Raw genomic sequence first — 19141 nt, 5'->3', positions numbered from 1 at the left:
ATAAACAAACATGAAATAGGACTTTGTGCAGGCTGTCAGTCTGTAGATAGTACACTTTGTAGATAGTACAACTCCATATCCCTTTTCTCATTATTCTGTTGCCCCATGTTTTCTGCCTATTTTATGAAGTTGCATTTGGGTCAAACTGGACACAACCTTGATTGCATGAAGCCAATTCAGTTGAGCTCATGCAGGATCAGAAACACAGGGGATGGGGGGGGGAGTTGAATCCTCTCCCCTCCAAGGCTGCTATTTGCATTGGCAGGGAAACCTCCACTGCCACCAGCATGAATTCCCTGCCTGCTGTGGTCATTTATTTGACCCTACAAGGAAACCAGTTCACAGGCACAGCACAGTCCACATTTAAATCCACCACCACATTTTTGTTTTTATTTTTATTTTTGCACAGAAAGCCTATCTTACCTTGACCTCGGTAACAACCAGAACAGGTGGCGATTGCAGTGCAATTGGGAATGTCAAAATTCATAAAGGTTGTATTTGAAATCAATAGTTCATGCCTTTTGGGAGTTTTCAGTCCTGCCTGCATACAAGTTCCATCCTGCAACAATAATATAGAAAGAGACTATATTGTGATACAGCTCCAGCGGTTTCTTTTATTCATTTCATAGGAACATAGAATCGTAGAGATGGATGGGATCCAAGGGTCATCTAGGCCAACCCACTGCAATTCAGGAATCTCAGCTAAAGCTTCTATGACCTCTGCTTAAAAACCCCCAAGGAAGGAGAGTCCACCACCTCTCATGGAAGTCTGATCCACACCTCTTACTGCCAGAAAGTTCTCTTGATGTTTAGTTGTACTCTCCTTCCTTGTAACTTGCAGCTATTGGTTCGAGTCCTTCTCTCCAGAGCAGGAGAAAATGAGCTCGCTCCATCTTCCATGTGACAGCCCTTGAGATATTTGAAGATGGCTAACATATCTCCTCTCACTCTCCTCTTTTCCGGGCTAAATATACCCAGCTCCTTCAACCACTCCTCATAAGGCTTGGTTTCCAGACCCTTGATCATCTTGGTCGCCCTCCTCTGCACACCTTCTACCTTCTTAAATTGTTGTGCCCAGAACTAGACACAGTGATTTGCATGTCCAGAAAGGCTCCCAGATTTTCAGCTCTCTCTCCCAGGTCCTATCCCAATTATCCTATGTTTGAGCCTATGTTCTCTGCTTTCTGTCCTCTTCTCTCACGCCTCAGTTCTCTCACCTCTATGCAAATCTTCACTGAAATCATTTATTTCTCCCGTAGCTCATACTATGTCACACCCATTCTCAGCTTCCACCACTGGCTTCCCACTCAGTTCAGTATCTATCACAAATTCTGTGTCCTTCACTATTAAGCCCTCCGTGCTCTTTCTGCCTTTAGGCCCTTGTGAAAACGTAAGTTGTGCAAGAATTGAAAGTTGTGTCTTTCACAAGTCATACCTATAGACAGGAGGAGCTATGCACTTTCTGAGTTGCTAACAGCTATTAAACCGAACTACACATGCAACGTTAATTTTAAGTTCCAACTGTAGGCATCGTTGCTCTCTGGCCTTGATGGAAGTCATCTCCCCTCCCCCCACAAATTAGCTTGCTGTGTAAAGAGCAGAAGTACAAAAGGACAGAAGTAACAGCTGGTTTAAAGGCATATTTTAAAAATAAAAGGGCTGGCTGAGTGGAAGGTTTAGCCTTCTTGTTAAATTAATGTCATAAAGTTTTAATTGATGTTAAAGAGACATCATTATTAAAGGATAGAATTACATAAATTAATATGCAAATTATGACAAGACAACTCTTTATCGTGAGATAATCGAAGATAATCACACCCCCAGGGTGCTGTGAGGAACAAAGCATAGCTGAGTGCTTTAAATCTCTTAACAAGTATGGGGTGGGAGGCACTCAAGTGCTCTATATCCAGCGACAGTAAAACAAAACCAAAAGGCCGTATCTTAGATGTACTGGAAACCACCTACCCAAGATTTCCATATGTCTTCTTGTTGCTCACCCCACTCTACCATTCTAATATCTTCTGGCTCCTGAGCTTCTTTGCCTCAGTTTTCCTCACTTTCTCAAGGAATATTTTTTCTCCACTATCTCACACTCCTAAGGCTTCCTGGGCTTACACACACACCTGCACACACCCTTACACACAGCCAGTGTGGTGTAGTGGTTAAGAGCGGTAGTCTCGTAATCTGGGGAACCGGGTTCGCGTCTCCGCTCCTCCACCTGCAGCTGCTGGGTGACCTTGGGCCAGTCACACTGAAGTCTCTCAGCCTCACTCACCTCACAGAGTGTTTGTTGTGGGGGAGGAAGGGAAAGGAGAATATTAGCCGCTTTGAGACTCCTTAAAGGGAGTGAAAGGCGGGATATCAAATCCAAACTCTTCTTCTTCTCTTCTTACGGAAATGAAACAAGCCCAGGTACTTGAAGGAGCACCTCTTGACATTGACCCGTATTAAGAACTTTGGGTTCTACTTCTGGGAATTGGTGCAGCTGGCAAAAGCTATTAGTTCTTGGGGACCTTTCAAGCAGAGAACAATAACTGGTGCAAGCCACCACAGCATCCCTTTGCTAGTCACCGCTGTCCAGGCAGCTTGCAGACGGAGATGTGTGAAGGAATAGGGCAAAAGCATAGGGTCCTCCTTCCTTCTACAGTCTCTCTCCTCCACTCTCTGCAAGCCACCTCTCCTCTCAGTTGGTGGGGCACCTTCTCTGGGTTGGGCCCAGTGATAGAGCACATCCTCTGGACAAACACGTACGCAAAACAACAACAACAACATCCCTCATATTTTTTATACTGACATAATTCGGTTCCTGAAATACTGGCTATGAATAAAAAGGGGATTCTTGCTTGCTAGAGAACTGCATTTGTGCAACACTGGCTAACCTTTTACAGCAGCTTCCAAACACATTCTGTTTGAGACACAAATACCCTGCACTCCCTTAACTGTTGTTACTCAGAATTTAATAGGAATCCGAGTGGCTTTTGGTTTGGTCTACTTGTGGAGAGGGATTTCAATACAATACAATAAATAGTTAACAACAGATACATAGTTTTCCTCAGCTTCAAAGCAGCGGATAAAGATGAAGGGATAAGCCCTCACTATGCCACAGGGAATTATTTTCTGTTTTACAGATTAGAGCATTGAGACAAAGAGATTAAAAATATTGCCAAAGCAATGAGGGGAAAATTAGAACCAAACATAAAACTCAGACAGACTCTGGATGAGAGAGCAAATGTCTTCTCTAGTTGTGTGTTTCCTGATTAGTTCTGCAATAGTCACTGGGATACATTGAACATACAAAGTACACCATGCCTAACTTCATAAACCTATACATGTCTGCTCAAAAGTAAATCCCACTTACTCCCATGAAAGAATAAGGCTACAATCCTATACACATTTATTAGAGGGTAAAGCCCCATTAAACTTAGCCATAAGTCAACTAGCAACCATGGAGAGGGCAGTGCAAGAACCTAAGTCTCATTACAGCTCGTTCACATCACACTAAACTATTATTTAGCTTGACATCTAGATATGACTATAAAGTCTGACAACAGTGCTGAGAAAAGACCTCAATATTCCCCCAAAAGCTGTTTTTTTCTAACTTTATTGCCCTTTTAGCTCTTTAAGTTTGTTTCTTTGATAGCCTCTGAAAGTGGAGGACAAGTTGAGTTCTTACCTCCTCATGCAAGTGACCAAGTAGAAAACTATTGGCAACAGAGGTGTTTCCAAGACTCTCCACAATGTCAATTCCAAAATATTTGCAAGACGAGATGTGGAAGCTCCAAAGCTGTAGGTTGCTACTGCTAATAATCTGTTAATAGTAAATATTTTAAACATTAATACATTATTACCAAGGAAATCAACAGATAAAGTAAATGAATAGTTGTCTGTGCTCCATAAGACACTGTTCGATAGTGTCAATAGCCCTGGTGGAGTGATTAAATGGCACTGCCACCTAGCTATGATGATGATGTTCCATCTCTGAGCCATAATAAATACTGCCCAAGGTATGTGAAATGAGTATGAAGGAATGCCATGCTTCTACAGGTAGCTTCTACAGGGCTTTGGCTACAATTGTATTGTCCCAAAATAGCAACAGGCGTGATATAGCAATCTTGAGCTCTTACCCAGCTGACACAGTAATTTACCCACACTGCCTTCCTCCCCTTTTATCTTATTCCTCATCTGCTTGATTAACAATGAGAAACATACCAGAAGACAAGATCAAGACTGCAATAGCAGAGACATAAAATACATGCCCCCAATAGTTACTATAAAAAGGGGAAGTATATCTGGGTTGTTGTTTTTAATCAGCCCTGAGTGCTCACTGGAAGGACAGATCCTGAAGCTGAGGCTCCAATACTTTGGCCACCTCATGAGAAAAGAAGACTCCCTGGAAAAGACCCTGATGGTGGGAAAGATGGAGGGCACAAGGAGAAGGGGATGACAGAGGATGAGATGGTTGGACAGTGTTCTCGAAGCTACTAGCATGAGTTTGACCCAACTGCGGGAGGCAGTGGAAGACAGGAGTGCCTGGCGTGCTCTGGTCCAGGGGGTCACGAAGAGTCGAACACGACTAAACAACTAAACAACAACAAATATCTGTTTTTGAACTTTGTTTTTTGTTCTATTTTGACTTAGTTCTCCTCAGTTTATTATCATTTATTGTTATGCATGTAAACAATGAAAATTGTTGATAAATTGTTGCACAACAAAGTTACAGTAGTTGGAGCCAATGGATATTATGGTATATGTTGCAACTCTGACTCAGAGTAGCCCCAGCCAGCATGCTCAATGGACAATGTCTCAAGGATGATGAATTTGTTGTCCCAAACATGTCAAGGGCACCAGGTAAACTACCCCATTGCTAAAGTGTTTCAGAAAATTCAGTGGTGGGGAAGCAAAAATTATGGTTATCCTACCTTAACTCCACCTTCACATTGCCAGGCTGTGAAGGTTTCAAGTGTAACAGGCAATGTGGTGTTTACTCTTTGAGGATGATATTCTGGGTATATCAGGAGTCCAAAGCTGTTTAAATTGAAATAAATGACAATGGTTTTATAACAAAACATTGAGATGGGAAAATGTGTAGATATAGGGAGGATGGGAGAGAACCCAGTTTGCATTTAAAGACAAATCTACATACTGTAACTCACACTTCCCAAAACAATAGGTAAACTGAAACACAACCATCCTTCAAAAATTGAAGTTCTCTGAATTGTGCAATGTGGTCCTCATGCCAAGCAATCTGTACAAAAAAGCATATGGTGGAGCATAGAAATGCATATATAGTACAACCACATCTTGTACGTAATTAACTTGCACAATTTCAACCTTATGCAACTGAAAGCTCACCAGTTAAAATAGTGCAAACTGGCTGCACACAAGGCAGAAAGCTTAAATGTTCTTTTTGCACCAGTTTTCTCAGCACACAAAGAACTTGCCTGCCACCGTGCTTAGTGGGCTCTGAGGTGCTCTCACAAGATCTCACAAGAACTCGGACAGCCCTGTGAAATCTCACAACAGCAGCCCAGAACCCACACACCGAGCGGGAGGGACTTGCTCCAAAAAAGGGAGTGTAACAGCCCTCTGCCTTGCTTATTGGGTAAGATCCACTCAGCGCGCCAGCTCCAGAAGGCATTCCTACAGAGGCAGTTGGAGTATACAGTTTTTCGGATGTATGCACCCACCATCCTCAAAATGAAACTTCTGAACAAGATATGATTGCACAGTATTAGTGAAAATAACTTTTTAATGAAAAATTGCATATAAACATGTGCATTTGAAGAAAGGAACCAATCCAGGCTCTTGGCAGCTGGAATACCAATTTTTGCAAGTTTAAAAGACAAATATATTTTCCAGGAACACAATCTAATTGACTGTGGATTCTGAATTTGTCTCATGATCTGATCAGTCATGATCTGCCTGAATTGAATCAAGTGAATTCACTTTGGAATTCAAGTTTCTTCCTAAATGTACATGTTCTTTATGCTGAGAAGAAAATGTGATTCCAGTTCACAGCATATATTCATAGGCAAATATTACTGAATTAGCTGTTGCTATAAAACACACACTATAACGAAAACTGCAAGTCAGAGCCAGGGCTTTTTATACTGAGGTACTTTGAGGATGGAAACATCAGTAGAGGTACCTGACTCCACAGGAATTAAATTATAGTAATTACTAAGCACATACAAAGGAAAATGGAAAAAGCAGTGGGTAATCAGGAAACTGAATAGTAAACCAGGCATAAACAAAAACACCCTGCTCAAAAATCTGTGTGATCATTCCTTTTTTTTTTTTTTTTTTTGCAGATTATTAAACAAATGTATTTAATTGTCAGAATGGATCAAGTACTTCTAATACAATTAAAGGTAAAGGTACCCCTGCCCATTCGGGCCAGTCTTGCCAGACTCTAGGGTTGTGTGCCCATCTCACTCAAGAGGCCGGGGGCCAGCGCTGTCCAGAGACACTTCCGGGTCACGTGGCCAGCGTGACAAGCTGCATCTGGCGAGCCAGCGCAGCACACGGAAACGCCGTTTACCTTCCCGCCAGTAAGCGGTCCCTATTTATCTACTTGCACCCGGGGGTGCTTTCGAACTGCTAGGTTGGCAGGCGCTGGGACCGAACAACGGTAGCGCACCCCGCCGCGGGGATTCGAACCGCCGACCTTTCGATCGGCAAGCTCTAGGCGCTGAGGCTTTTTACCCACAGCGCCACCCGCGTCCCCTTTCTAATACAATTACTAATGGTCAATTTATAAGCCACACGAAAACAAGCCTGAACCACTATGTATGGCTGTGTACTTATTTGTTTATGTGTGTGAATGTGTGTTTATAAAATTGGGGGTCATTTTGAACTAGAATATGCAGGGTTCTACATTTCAAACATGATTTTTCCCAGAAAGCACACTTAAGACTGACTTAAAAGGTAAAGGTAAAGGATCCCTGAAAGTTAAGTCCAGTTGCAGACGACTCTGGGGTTGCGGCGCTCATCTCGCTTTACAGGCCGAGGGAGCTGGCGTTTGTCCACAGACAGTTTTTCCGGCTCATGTGGCCAGCATGACTAAGCTGCTTCTGGCAAAACCAGAGCAGTGCACGGAAACACCGTTTACCTTCCCGCCGGAGCGGTACCTATTTATCTACTTGCACTTTTGGGTGTGCTTTCGAACTGCTAGGTTGGCAAGAGCCGGGACCGAGCAACAAGAGCTCACCCCGTCGCAGGGATTCGAACCGCCGACCTTCTGATTGGCAAGCCCAAGAGGCTCAGTGGTTTAGACCACAGTCCCTGTAAGACTGACTTGGAATGTACCAAATACTGAAGCCTATATCTCTGCAATGAAATGCAACAGCTGTTTACTAGATGAAAATACTAGGCAATAGTTTAGAACTGGGAAAGAAGAATATATGTAATTGTAATTGAAATGAACCCTATTTACAGTCTACTAGAAATGGACCATAGCATATCAATATGTTTCCATCCTGCTGGGGAAGAGACCCTATTAAACATCAGATAAAGCATTAAACCCCCCCCCCCCTTTATTGGCTATTGCAATTAGCATTTATGCAGCGGAGTGAGTGTGTACTCACACACATGTGTGCACATGCTTGCATACGTGAGAGAATGGCAGAGAGGAAGCAGGGGAAAATATTATCCAATCAAACTGAATGCAGAAGTACCTTGTGCAAGAATAGGCTCGATTCTTACTGAAGGACAGAACTGGAGCCTCTGATGGTCCTGAAGGAGAAAGGTGGAAAAAATAGCCGTGTCCCGCAGCACACACTGTGTTACCCTGAGGAGGAGGAGAATATGGTTATAGAACATCCATCTCAATGCAGTTAAGATCCCAGAACACTGGAAAAAGTTGTGGCATGTTATCTTCAGACCTATACGAACATCCATGTCAAGTTGGTTTGGAAATCCAGAGATTCAGACACCTCAGGATGAAAACTGACATAATTTTACTTCAGGAGGAGTCAGATATGGGGCTCCCTCCAGCCAGAAGCCTCTCTGCCTCCATCAACTGACACAGAGCTGGAGGGGCCTCTCTAGGGTGCTTGACAGGGTTTGTCAAGAGTTTCCCAACACGCAGACAGCCTCTGTGTGGCACCACATGTGGACAGAATAATGGCAGGTCCAACAGTAAAGGGGAGAAAAACAAAAAACAAACCACTGTCTGTTTGTTCCTTGTTTTCAAATGAATATCAGAGCAAAGCAGAAAAGTATTACTGGCTAAGAAAAACGACATATTCAGCTAAAATATCCTGCATCTTTTCAAGCATCTCTAACAGTTTTGCTGGTGCAGCCATGGTTTCATCCAGGCTTCCTCAAACTCAGCCCTCCAGATGTCTTGAGACTACAATTTCCATCATCCCTGACCACTGGTCCTGCTAGCTAGGGATCATGGGAGTTGTAGGCCAAAAACATCTGGAGGGCCGAGTTTGAGGAAGCCTGGCTCTCATCTAAGACAGAGATGTGGAACTTCCAGCCTGCCAAGTCTCCTCATTTAGTGTGTGAGGCTGTTTTGTGGAAACAAATTACACCTGACATTACACATATCAGGTTTGGGGCAGGGAAGGGTGAGCCTTTAAAGGACCAACAGCGAGTTTTACATGGGCCTCCAATTGCTCCTTTGCTAGAGAAAAGCAGCTGTGGAGTTGGAAGAGCCCAGGATGGCAGGATAATTCACCCCCACCCATTAGCTGGTATGTGTTGCTCAAGGTGGGCTATTTCCATTCAGTGCAAACTGCTTTTGTCTTCCATTGCTGCTCTTCGAAGACAGCGCTGGGGATGGAAAGGAGAAGAGCAGGGAGGTTTAGAAGGCCTTTCCAGTACTCCTCCTGGGAGTATGACTTCTAAACATGATTCTCTTAGTGATCACGCTGCTAGTCTCTTGACTTTCCAATTGCTACTGTGCTTTGTTTATTAATGGTAGTTATTGTAGGTTCTTTTTATTTTATCTCTTGGTAATTCGTAAAAATTGTGTTTTAAATGTTTTATGTGACTGGGGTTGGGGTGGGGAGTGGCCTAAATATTAAAGGTAAAAGGACCCCTGACCATTAGGTCCAGTCGTGGCCAATTCTGGGGTTGCTTGCTCATCTCGCTTTATTGGCCGAGGGAGCCGGCGTCATGTGGCCAGCATGATTAAGCCGCTTCTGGCGAACCAGAGCAGCGCACGGAAACGCCGTTTACGTTCCCGCCGGAGCAGTATCTATTTCTCTACTTGCTCTTTGACGTACTTTTGAACTGCTAGGTTGGCAGGAACAGAGACCGAGCAACAGGAGCTCACCCCGTCGCGGGGATTCGAACCGCCGACCTTCTGATCGGCAAGTCCTAGGCTCTGTGGTTTAACCCACAGCGCCACCCGCGTCCCTGCCTAAATATTACACCTAAGTAAATAAATAAGTGGGGCGACTTTTAAAACTGTATTGTGACCATTATGATACATGTGCCATCATACCAGGGGGGAAAATGATTTATGCAAATGAATGGAAAACTGCAGAACAGCTGATTACATGCACCAATTCTTTAAAATCCCTTATAAATGATCAGGTAGTTGAAAACACTAGACATGCACAATGTTCACAAGACTTACAGGTACTAAAAACAAACAAACATTTTCTCTCTAAAGTATATAGGTAATATTATGACTCTCCCCCTTCCTGCAATTCTAGGATTTCATACTTGTTGAATGCCCAGCAACCAACATTCCTGACACTGAGAAAAGTGGCAAAGACTCCATGCTTAGCAGCGCCAGATCAAACACAGAAGACTGGGTGTGATCCAACACATGTCTGCCACCGCGAATGGAGCTCCTCCACGAGAAAACACAGGGCAGCTTACAGCTCCTTGGAACAGAGACCTACCTTCTTTACTTTCTTGCTTCTATAAAGTGCCCAGCATATTGATGGCATTATTAAAATCAGTATGATAAATAATAATAATAAACCCTGCCATTTGGTGGGTTCCTCACTAGTTAAAGGAATTCTCTGCAAATTTATACATTTTGAAGAAAACTCTCCCTACAAAATCAGGATTTTAAAAAAAACAACCCTGGACACAGAGAATTAGAGTCAGGAGAATCTAAAAAGGAATTAAGCAGCGTTGCAAAGAGTGAATTTTCTGCCCAGACCTTCAACACTATAAAATCATAGTGGAAATTTGGTCCAGATGTGCAGTGGCCAAAAGGTGGCCGCTTGTGTCACTGGAAGTGTTTGTGAGGTGGCTATTTGTCCACAGGGACTGGAAGCCAGACCACCAACTCACTTCCCAGAGGTCACTGGAGAGCTTTAAGAAGATAATGACTGTTCATTTCTTGTGACCCAGATCAAAGAAGAGCCAGTGACCTAGAAGAGAGAGGCTCCGTATCCCGTTTCCAGTCTTGTGACCTATACAATTTTCCCACTGTCCTGGTGTCTGACATTTGTCACAAGGGTCACAAAGCAAAGAGACAAGAGTAGTGCCGGAAGCACAAGCTTAGGCACCTTTTTGGAAACGCAGCTTTTCAGACCACACTGCCCACAGCACAGTTAAGGCAGAGCTTCAGTAGTCAACTCACATTATAGTTCAGTGACTATTTTACCTACGACTCCAGTAGTGCATTCTACAGATGATTTGTGAGGGCGAGAGTCCAGCATATTTATGCAGACAGCTGGTAGCTTGACAGCAGCGGTCTCGGCGAAGCAGAGAATTTTCTGCAGAAATAAATTATTTGGGGCACTGTGTTCTATAGATCTCTCTGCAGCTATATTCCCAGAGAGAAAGTGGTTTTCTTCCATGAGTATCTGATAGCAATTGAATACAGCCATATGACCTTTTAAGTGATTAAGACACCACATGTGGATATTGAACATATTTTGTTAATGCTGAATTTAAATCCAGACTCGTCTCTCTACTTGCTTCCTTATCTTCTCCCTAATGGCAGATTTTAAGAAGCTTGAAACAATAAGCCAGCATCAATGCAAACTCTTTATTCAATATCCACCCTCATCAAGCCAAGTCATTCCTTAGCATGATTGTGGGGGACACCTTCCTAGGTGGTCTGACCAAGTAAAATGCAGTGGATCAAACAGCTCACATGTAAACTGGCTCACATGTTACAGCCTAATTTTCACAAAAAGCAGAAAAGCTCCCTTGAAAAACATGGCAACCCACAGATAGCTATCATAAGCAGAGGGAATACTAGGCTAGAACATTCACAGCTATTTTTCTGTATGTGGGTAATTTTATGTATGCAGCAGCACTTAGTTATGTGTGTCTCTGCCTACAAGCTGAAGCAAAGTGCTCCAAACATAACTCAACTACTTCATCTGTGGTTTGTGAGAATTAAGCCTTAGATTGTGCATGTAGTCACATATTCTGAGACATCATCCCAAGTACCAATACAGTGGTACCTCGGGTTACAGACGCTTCAGGTTACAGACGCTTCCGCTTACATACTCCACTCACCCAGAAATAGTACCTCGGGTTAAGAACTTTGCTTCAGGATGAGAACAGAAATTGTGCTCTGGTGGCGCAGCAGCAGCAGCAGGAGGCCCCATTAGCTAAAGCGGTGCTTCAGGTTAAGAATGTTTTCAGGTTAAGAACGGACCTCCAGAACAAATTAAGTTCTTAACCCGAGGTACCACTGTATAAACATTGTTATGCAAGTCATAACAGTTGACTTGCATAAAAATATTTACATTAGTACTTAAAAAGGTAAAGGTAAAGGTACCCTTGCCCGTACGGGCCAGTCTTGACAGACTCTGGGGTTGTGCGCCCATCTCACTCAAGAGGCCGGGGGCCAGCGCTGTCCGGAGACACTTCCGGGTCACGTGGCCAGCGTGACAAAGCTGCATCTGGCGAGCCAGCGCAGCACACGGAACGCCGTTTACCTTCCCGCCAGTAAGCGGTCCCTATTTATCTACTTGCACCTGGGGGTGCTTTCGAACTGCTAGGTTGGCAGGCGCTGGGACCGAGCAGCGGGAGCGCACCCCGCCGCGGGGATTCGAACCGCCGACCTTTCGATCGGCAAGCCCTAGGCACTGAGGCTTTTACCCACAGCGCCACCCGCGTCCCCACATTAGTACTTAGAATTATGTGAATTGCCCCTCCCTCTCCCAACATCCAAAACAGGAGGGAAAACCATGCTTATTTAATAAATGAGCATATATCACTCATATGCGCTCCCAGTGCTGGTGGTGTGGGGAGCAGGAGTGGAAACAAACAGGCCTAATCCCCTTTAATCACCACTCCACCATGAAAGAAACAGCTTCCCCACCTCTCTCTCATAGCTCAAGAACTCAAGAACTCTTGTGTGTTGGACTAGGACTGGAGAGAACCCAGCTTAGGTTTTGGTTTTGCCCGGAAATTCACTGAGTGATCTTGAGCCTGCCACTGACTCCCACCCTAACCTACCTCGCACGACTGTTGTGAAGATAAAATGGAGGTGGAGAAACATGCATGCCACCTTAAACTCCTGGGAGGAATAGCGGGGTACAAATCACCGCCATCACGACAAAAGAAAGTACTCCTTTTCATACAGCACAATTAGACAAATTTATAACGCGGGTGGCACTGTGGTCTAAACCACTGAGCCTCCTGGGCTTGCCGATTGGAAGGTCGGCAGTTCGAATCCCAGCGACAGGGTGAGCTCCCGTTGCTCGGTCCCTGCTCCCGCCCACCTAGCAGTTCGAGAGCACATCAAAGTGCAAGTAGATAAACATGTATCACTCCAACGGGAAGGTAAATGGTGTTTCCGTGCCCTGCTCTGGTTCGCCAGAAGAGGCTTAGTGATGCTGGCCACATGACCTAGAAAACCTGTCTGCGGACAAATGTCGGCTCCCTCGGCCAGTAAAGCGAGATGAGCGCCACAACCCCAGAGTCATCTGCGACTGAACTGTCAGGGGTCCTTTACCTTTACCTTTTATAGAGGTTGGTCCATCCATTGCTATTAGTCATGATAGCTATTGGGGTGCCACAATGGCAGAGGGGTATTGCTTGTGGACTTCCCAGAGGTATCTGTTTGACAACAAACAGAATCTAAAGGAAGAGGGGAACCTTGTGAAAACACTGTCACTTATCTTGCTTCTCTGTGACATCCTTACAGCTCACCTCTATCGAATCATCAGGAGCCTGGATGTAGAATCCAGCAGGTGACAAGGTTTCAATACTGGAAAGCCCATCAGTTCCAGAAAGCCCAATAATCGTATTGTGCCGTAATAGGTTATTTTGATCCAGCGAATCTCCTAAAAACAAACGAAGATAACACATTAACCAGCTGCCACAGAGGCAAGGCATGCAATGGTCACAGAATATATAGCTTGAGATGTTCATTAGTTGGTTCCTGCTCAGTAACCCAGAGCTAAATGGCAAATCAGAGACACTGCTTACTGTTTCAAAGGCATTATTAAGAAATGGGACACAACTTGTGGGCAAAGCAACAAAAGGCTGCTGGGGGACAAAAATGATGGAGATGTTCCAAAGAATGATGGAGGACAAAAATGGTCCAGAGAATCCCTCATTTTGTTTAGATGGAGACTAGATTATGGTTCTGTAATAAAAATTACATCCATTTTGTTTGCAGCATTTTGACTTGTACTGCAAAGATCAAGATTCCCCTCAAGTGCCTGTAAACCAAAGAGACAAATAAGTAGAAGGAATTACAAAATCCACAGAACTGTATCAGGTTCTGTAGGTCAAACAAACGGCACCACATATATTATTTCAATTTTTCAATTCTTAGAATAGTTTTGCTGCTTTTATTTAACTGACATTTTCTGTTTTTATATAAAATGTCTGTTTTTCATCTTAAGGGGAAATTGAAAGTTTTTGAAACAAAGCAATAAAATGAAAGGAGTGAGATGTCAAGTAAAAAGTATGGAAACTTTTAAGAAAAAATACAGTTTTGAGGAAAATGAATCTTCTTGAAAATTTCTACTAATATTTCATAGCACAAATTTATTTTGTATAACTTACCCACTCTAACTCCGTGGCCCATAATGTTGTAAAAAATATTGTTTTCCACACTGAAATCTGACACCCCATGCAGGCTAATTCCACGAGCAAAAGAATCTAATACAGCACAGTTTCGAAAATAAGAATCTAGGAGAAGAAGAATTATATAAAGCAGTAGAATTAGAAGTGGAATTTCATGCTGTATCTTCATTTCTATTTATTTTCGCTTAAAATATTTTTATCCTGTCTTTCAGTCATATTTCATAAGACAGCTTGCATCATATTTTAAAATAATATATAAATAAATAATCAAAAATGCAGCGTAACAAATCAAAGCAAACAGGGATTAAAAAAGCAACTGGAGCTAAAAGCCTGTTCCCCACTTAAACCTAGGGAAAGAACAGGGGTTTTATCCTATGCATGCTTACTTGAGGGTAAAAGGTAAAGGGACCCCTGACCATTCGGTCCGGTCGTGAACGACTGGGGTTGCGGTGCTCATCTTGCTTTATTGGCCAAGGGAGGTGGCATACAGCTTCCGGGTCATGTGGCCAGCATGACTAAGCCGCTTCTGGTGAACCAGAGCAGCGCACGGAAACACCGTTTACCTTCCTGCCGGAGCGGTACCTATTTATCTACTTGCACTTTTGACATGCTTTCGAACTGCTAGGTTGGCAGGAGCAGGGACCGAGCAACGGGAGCTCACCCCATCGTGGGGATTCAAACCGCCGACCTTCTGATTGGCAAGTCCTAGGCTCTGTGGTTTAACCCACAGCGCCACCCGCGTCCCATTACTTGAGGGTTTGAGCATAAGTCCCAGTAAACTAAACATGCTTAGATTGTTCTGTTATTTGGCATCTCGCCACATGAGGTATCTAATAATTCTGTCTTATGTCCTTGTGTTTATTAATTTTATATCATGTTTTTTGTTTTGTTTTTTATATTACACATTGCTCAGAAATTTAAAATTTTAAGCAGTCTACACATTTTCTAAATAAAGGCCATCAGAACATGCATTGAGTGGTCCTGAGCTTAGAGCGCAACAAAAAGATGACACCACCAGGGAGACTCAGAACCTTGGTTCTGAGCATGTGAGTTCTTAAAGTCCGTCCTCCAAATAAGATCATAACAATTGGGCTGATCCCTATGGGACCAGGTGGCTCTTGGTTCTAAGCTATTTAGGGCTCTATAGGACAAGACCAGCAGTTTGAATTGTGCCTTGGGAACACATCAAATGCCAGTGAAACCCTAAAAACTGAAAACATACATTCTTTCTTATAAGTAAGTCAGCAGCCTTTCAGCTTTATACCAAATGAAATGAAGTTTCCACATAGTCTTCATGGACAACTCCTCATTTAGATCATGGCTGTAATCTAACCTGGATGCCACCAGGGCATAGATAACTACAACCTGATCACATTTTTCCCTAGAAGATATGCTGCAGTTGGCATACCTAGCAAGTTAAAATGCCAACTGGGCAATTGGGAAGCAATCAGTCTATCTGGATCTAAATGCAGATCAACCACAAGCTGTGGTCCTGATCCCTCATCCCTGTCTGTCTTGTGAATGTCATCCTACAGGGTAACCAAGAAAGTGTTCTGGTCTTGCTCCCCCAAAGAATCTGGAAGACAACTGAAATATTTCTAGATAACCAGCTTCATCCAGAGATATTTAAAGTTGATCACCCAGCACCTGTTGAAGCATCATGGTGACATCACCCCCAGAAAAGGACATTTTGGACTGAGCAATGGTTACCAAAAATCTCCTTTTATTAGTCCAGAAAAAGTGACACCTCCAAAAAAATTCTGGGTGTTATTGTCTGACTGAAATAAAGGTCTACTCAGTTGAACATGAAAGAACAGCTAATAGTTTTGAATTTTTAGCAATGTAATAATAATAATAATAATAATAATAATAATAATAATAATAATAATAATAATATATTTGTACCCTGCCCATCTGGCTGGGTTTCCCCAGCCACTCTGGGCGGCTTCCAACAAAGATTAAAAATACATTAAAATGTCATACATTAAAAACTTCCCAGAACAGGGCTGCCTTCAAATGTTTTCTAAATGTTAGGTAGTTGTTTATCTCTTTGACATCTGTTGGGAGGGTGTTCCACAGGGCGGGCGCCACTACCGAGAAGGCCCTCTGCCTGGTTCCCTGTAGCTTTGCTCATCGCAATGAGGGAACCACCAGAAGGCCCTCGGCGCTGGACCTCAGCATCCGGGCAGAATGATGGGGGTGGAGGTGCTCCTTCAGGTATACTGGGCCAAGACCGTTTAGGGCTTTAAAGGTCAAAACCAACACTTTGAATTGTGCTCAGAAACAAGACTTATGATGGAACTCAGTTAAGGCCAACAAACATTTGTTTTTTAAAAGGCTGCTAAGATACAAAATATAATAATTTTTGCTCACTAGTCATGTGGGCATTTCCAGCAATGGTCAGTGCACTGAGATGCTTCTGGAAAGCTTGGCCTACGTGCCGGAACTGTACACCTTCTAAATGAAGCTGAGTATCTTCACCACTGTAGGCCTGCACAATGACAACAGCCCCCATATCCCGCGATCCAAGTTTCCTCTCACTTTTCTTGTAGAAACAGTCTGAGACGTCTGAAAAGCAATGATGAAGGTATATAGCATGCAGGGCAAATGTTTAAAAAGTATGAGGCACCTTCACAATCTTCCATCAAATTACAAAAAAGAGATGTAAGCATGAGATGTTAAATACTTTAGGTTTATGACATGCTTCACTCACTTGGGGTGAAGTAGGTGAAACTTACTCAGGCTGGTGGCACAATGTTTGTTCGTTAGAGTGCTCACATGATCACCATTCACACACAAAATCATAAATGTGCAAAGCAAATAATAACATCTATTCTTCTATTAGTGCTGCTCAAGAAGAATTTTAGTGACAAATAATTAACAAAATTGTTTCTGAAATGTTCAGGATACCCCAAATGTGACTAACAAGAAGGGATGGAGTAGGGAAATTTGTTTGGTTTGCATTCTAAAATGAACTCACTTAATTCACTGGTGCTATTGATGGAAGAGAAATTCACATTTAAAGCCAAATCTATTAATTTGCACTTTCTGAAAGAACAAAAACACAGCCACCCTTCAAAATTCATACTTATCCGAATTTTGTGAGGCAGGTCTCCAACCAATAATTACAAATATATAGGGGAAATGTTCATTAAAATGAATATATTAGTGAAAATACCACACAAAAATGCAATCATGCATTTTATTACGGTAAATTACTTGCAAAAATATGTCCATTAGTCAAAACTGCATTAAAAATGTGTTCATTGGGAGAAATTTGCATTAAAATCTTAATAAGGATTTTTTTAAAAATCACAAATTGCTGCAGAAATGTGGAGTACTAAATTTAAGATTGAAACAATGAAAAACTAAGAAAACCAAAATCTACACATCCTCCCATCCCCAGCTGGTCCCATACTTGTATGCAGACTGGAACACAGCTATCAGTCAGAATGGTTCCTCGTCATTGTGAAAAAAATGTGACAAGTGGGATGCTATAGGGTTCTGTCCTGGGCCCGTTGTTGTTCAACGTCTTTAAAACTGACTTGGATGAAGCAATTGAGGGGATGCTCATCAAATTTACAGAGGACACCAAACTGGAGGGGTAGCTAATGCAGCAGAAAACAGAATCAGAATTCAAAATGACCTTAACAGAGTTAAGAGAACTGGGCCCAGGCTAACAAAATGAATTTCAGTAGGGACAAGTTCTGCACTTAGGGGAAAAGAACCAGATGCACCAATATAGGATGGGGGACCCCTGTCTTAGTAGCAGTAAATGTGGAAAGGATTGGTGGACCACAAACTTAACATGAGTAAACAGTGTGATGCAGCAGCAAAAAGGCTAACTGTGTTCAATTCTGGGCATCACAATTTAAGAAGGATGTTGACAAGCTGGAAACATGTGCAGAGGAGAGCAACCAAGATGATCAAGGATCTGGAAACCAAGCCTTATGAGGAAAGGTTGAAGGAGCTGGGTATGTGTAGACTGGAAAAGAGGAGACTGAGAGGAGATATATGATAGCCATCTTCAAATATCTTAAGGGCTGTCACATGGAAGAGGGAACATGCTTGTTTTCTCCTGCTCTGGAGGGTAGGATTCGAATCAATAGCTTCAAGTTACAAGAAAGGAGATTCCGACTTAACAGCAGGAAGAGCCTTCTGAAAGTAAGAGCCGATCAGCAGTGGAAGAGACTCCCACGAGAGGTTGTGGACTCTCCTTCCTTGGAGGTTTCTAAACAGAGGTTAGATGGCCATCTCTCATGGATGCTTTAGCTGAGATTCCTGCATTGCAGGGGGTTGGACTAAATGACCCTTGGGTCCCTTCCAATTCTGTGATTCTATTACAGTGGTGCCTCGCAAGACGAAATTAATTCGTTCCGCAAGTTTTTTCTTCTTGCGAGTTTTTTGTCTTGCGAAGCACGGTTTCCCATAGGAATGCATTGAAAATCAATCAATGCGTTCCTATGGAAACCGCCTTCAGACCAGGTCCGGGGACAGTCTGTCCCCCGACCTCTTCTGAAGGCTGGGGGGGGGGACAAGGGCTTTTCTTCCCACCGCCAGCCTTCAGAAGGCTGTTCTGAAGGCTGGCGGTGGGAAGAAAAGCCCTTCTCGCCACCTCCCGCCCCGCAAGCTCCAGGGGACAGGAGGGCTTTGCTGCCGACCGCCAGCATTTTAAAAGCCCCCGGGACAGCGGAGACTTCTCCGCTGTCCCGGGGCGATTTTAAAATGCTGGCAGGCGGCAGCGAAGCCTCCGCTGTCCCGGGGCGATTTTAAAATGCTGGCGGGTGGCAGCAAAGGCTTCGCTGCCGCCCGCCAGCATTTTAAGATCGCCCCAGGACAGCGGAGAAGTCTCCGCTGTCCCGGGAAGGCAGGCGGGGGGAGCAAAGACTTTTGCCCCCCGCCGGCCTTCAGAAGAGGTCCAGGACCTCTTCTGAAGGCCGGCGGAGGGCAAAAGTCTTTGCTCCCCCCCCCGCCTGCCTTCCCGAGATAGCAGAGAAGCGCAGCGTGTTTCTCCGCTATCCCGACGGCTTTTGAAGGCCCAGGACCTTTTCTGAAGGCCGGCGGTGGGTGAAAGTCTTTGCTCCCGACCGCCAGCATTTTAAAAGAGGTCCCCGGAGATTTCGCAAGAAGAAAGCCCATAGGGAAATTCGTCTTGCGGAACGACTCA

The 19141-nt window shown here is 43.7% G+C and overlaps 1 protein-coding gene across 2 annotated transcripts in view; it reads right to left on the bottom strand.

Annotated features, from left to right (window-relative positions):
* PKHD1 (PKHD1 ciliary IPT domain containing fibrocystin/polyductin) overlaps positions 1-19141 on the bottom strand; it is a 243049-nt gene that overhangs the window by 113168 nt on the left and 110740 nt on the right. For both annotated transcript variants that reach the window (XM_077926565.1, XM_077926566.1), the window contains exons 37-43: positions 16348-16542; positions 13954-14079; positions 13090-13223; positions 7677-7789; positions 4920-5025; positions 3674-3808; positions 424-559 (exon numbers count right to left, since the gene is read on the bottom strand). In XM_077926565.1, coding sequence (XP_077782691.1) covers positions 424-559; positions 3674-3808; positions 4920-5025; positions 7677-7789; positions 13090-13223; positions 13954-14079; positions 16348-16542 — 945 coding nt within the window. The remainder of the gene's footprint in view (positions 1-423; positions 560-3673; positions 3809-4919; positions 5026-7676; positions 7790-13089; positions 13224-13953; positions 14080-16347; positions 16543-19141) is intronic.

This window comes from Podarcis muralis, chromosome 3 (genome assembly GCF_964188315.1).
Source record: "Podarcis muralis chromosome 3, rPodMur119.hap1.1, whole genome shotgun sequence".
In the NCBI taxonomy this organism is placed as follows: Eukaryota; Metazoa; Chordata; class Lepidosauria; order Squamata; family Lacertidae; genus Podarcis; species Podarcis muralis.
This window is presented reverse-complemented; position numbering and strand designations above follow the sequence as displayed.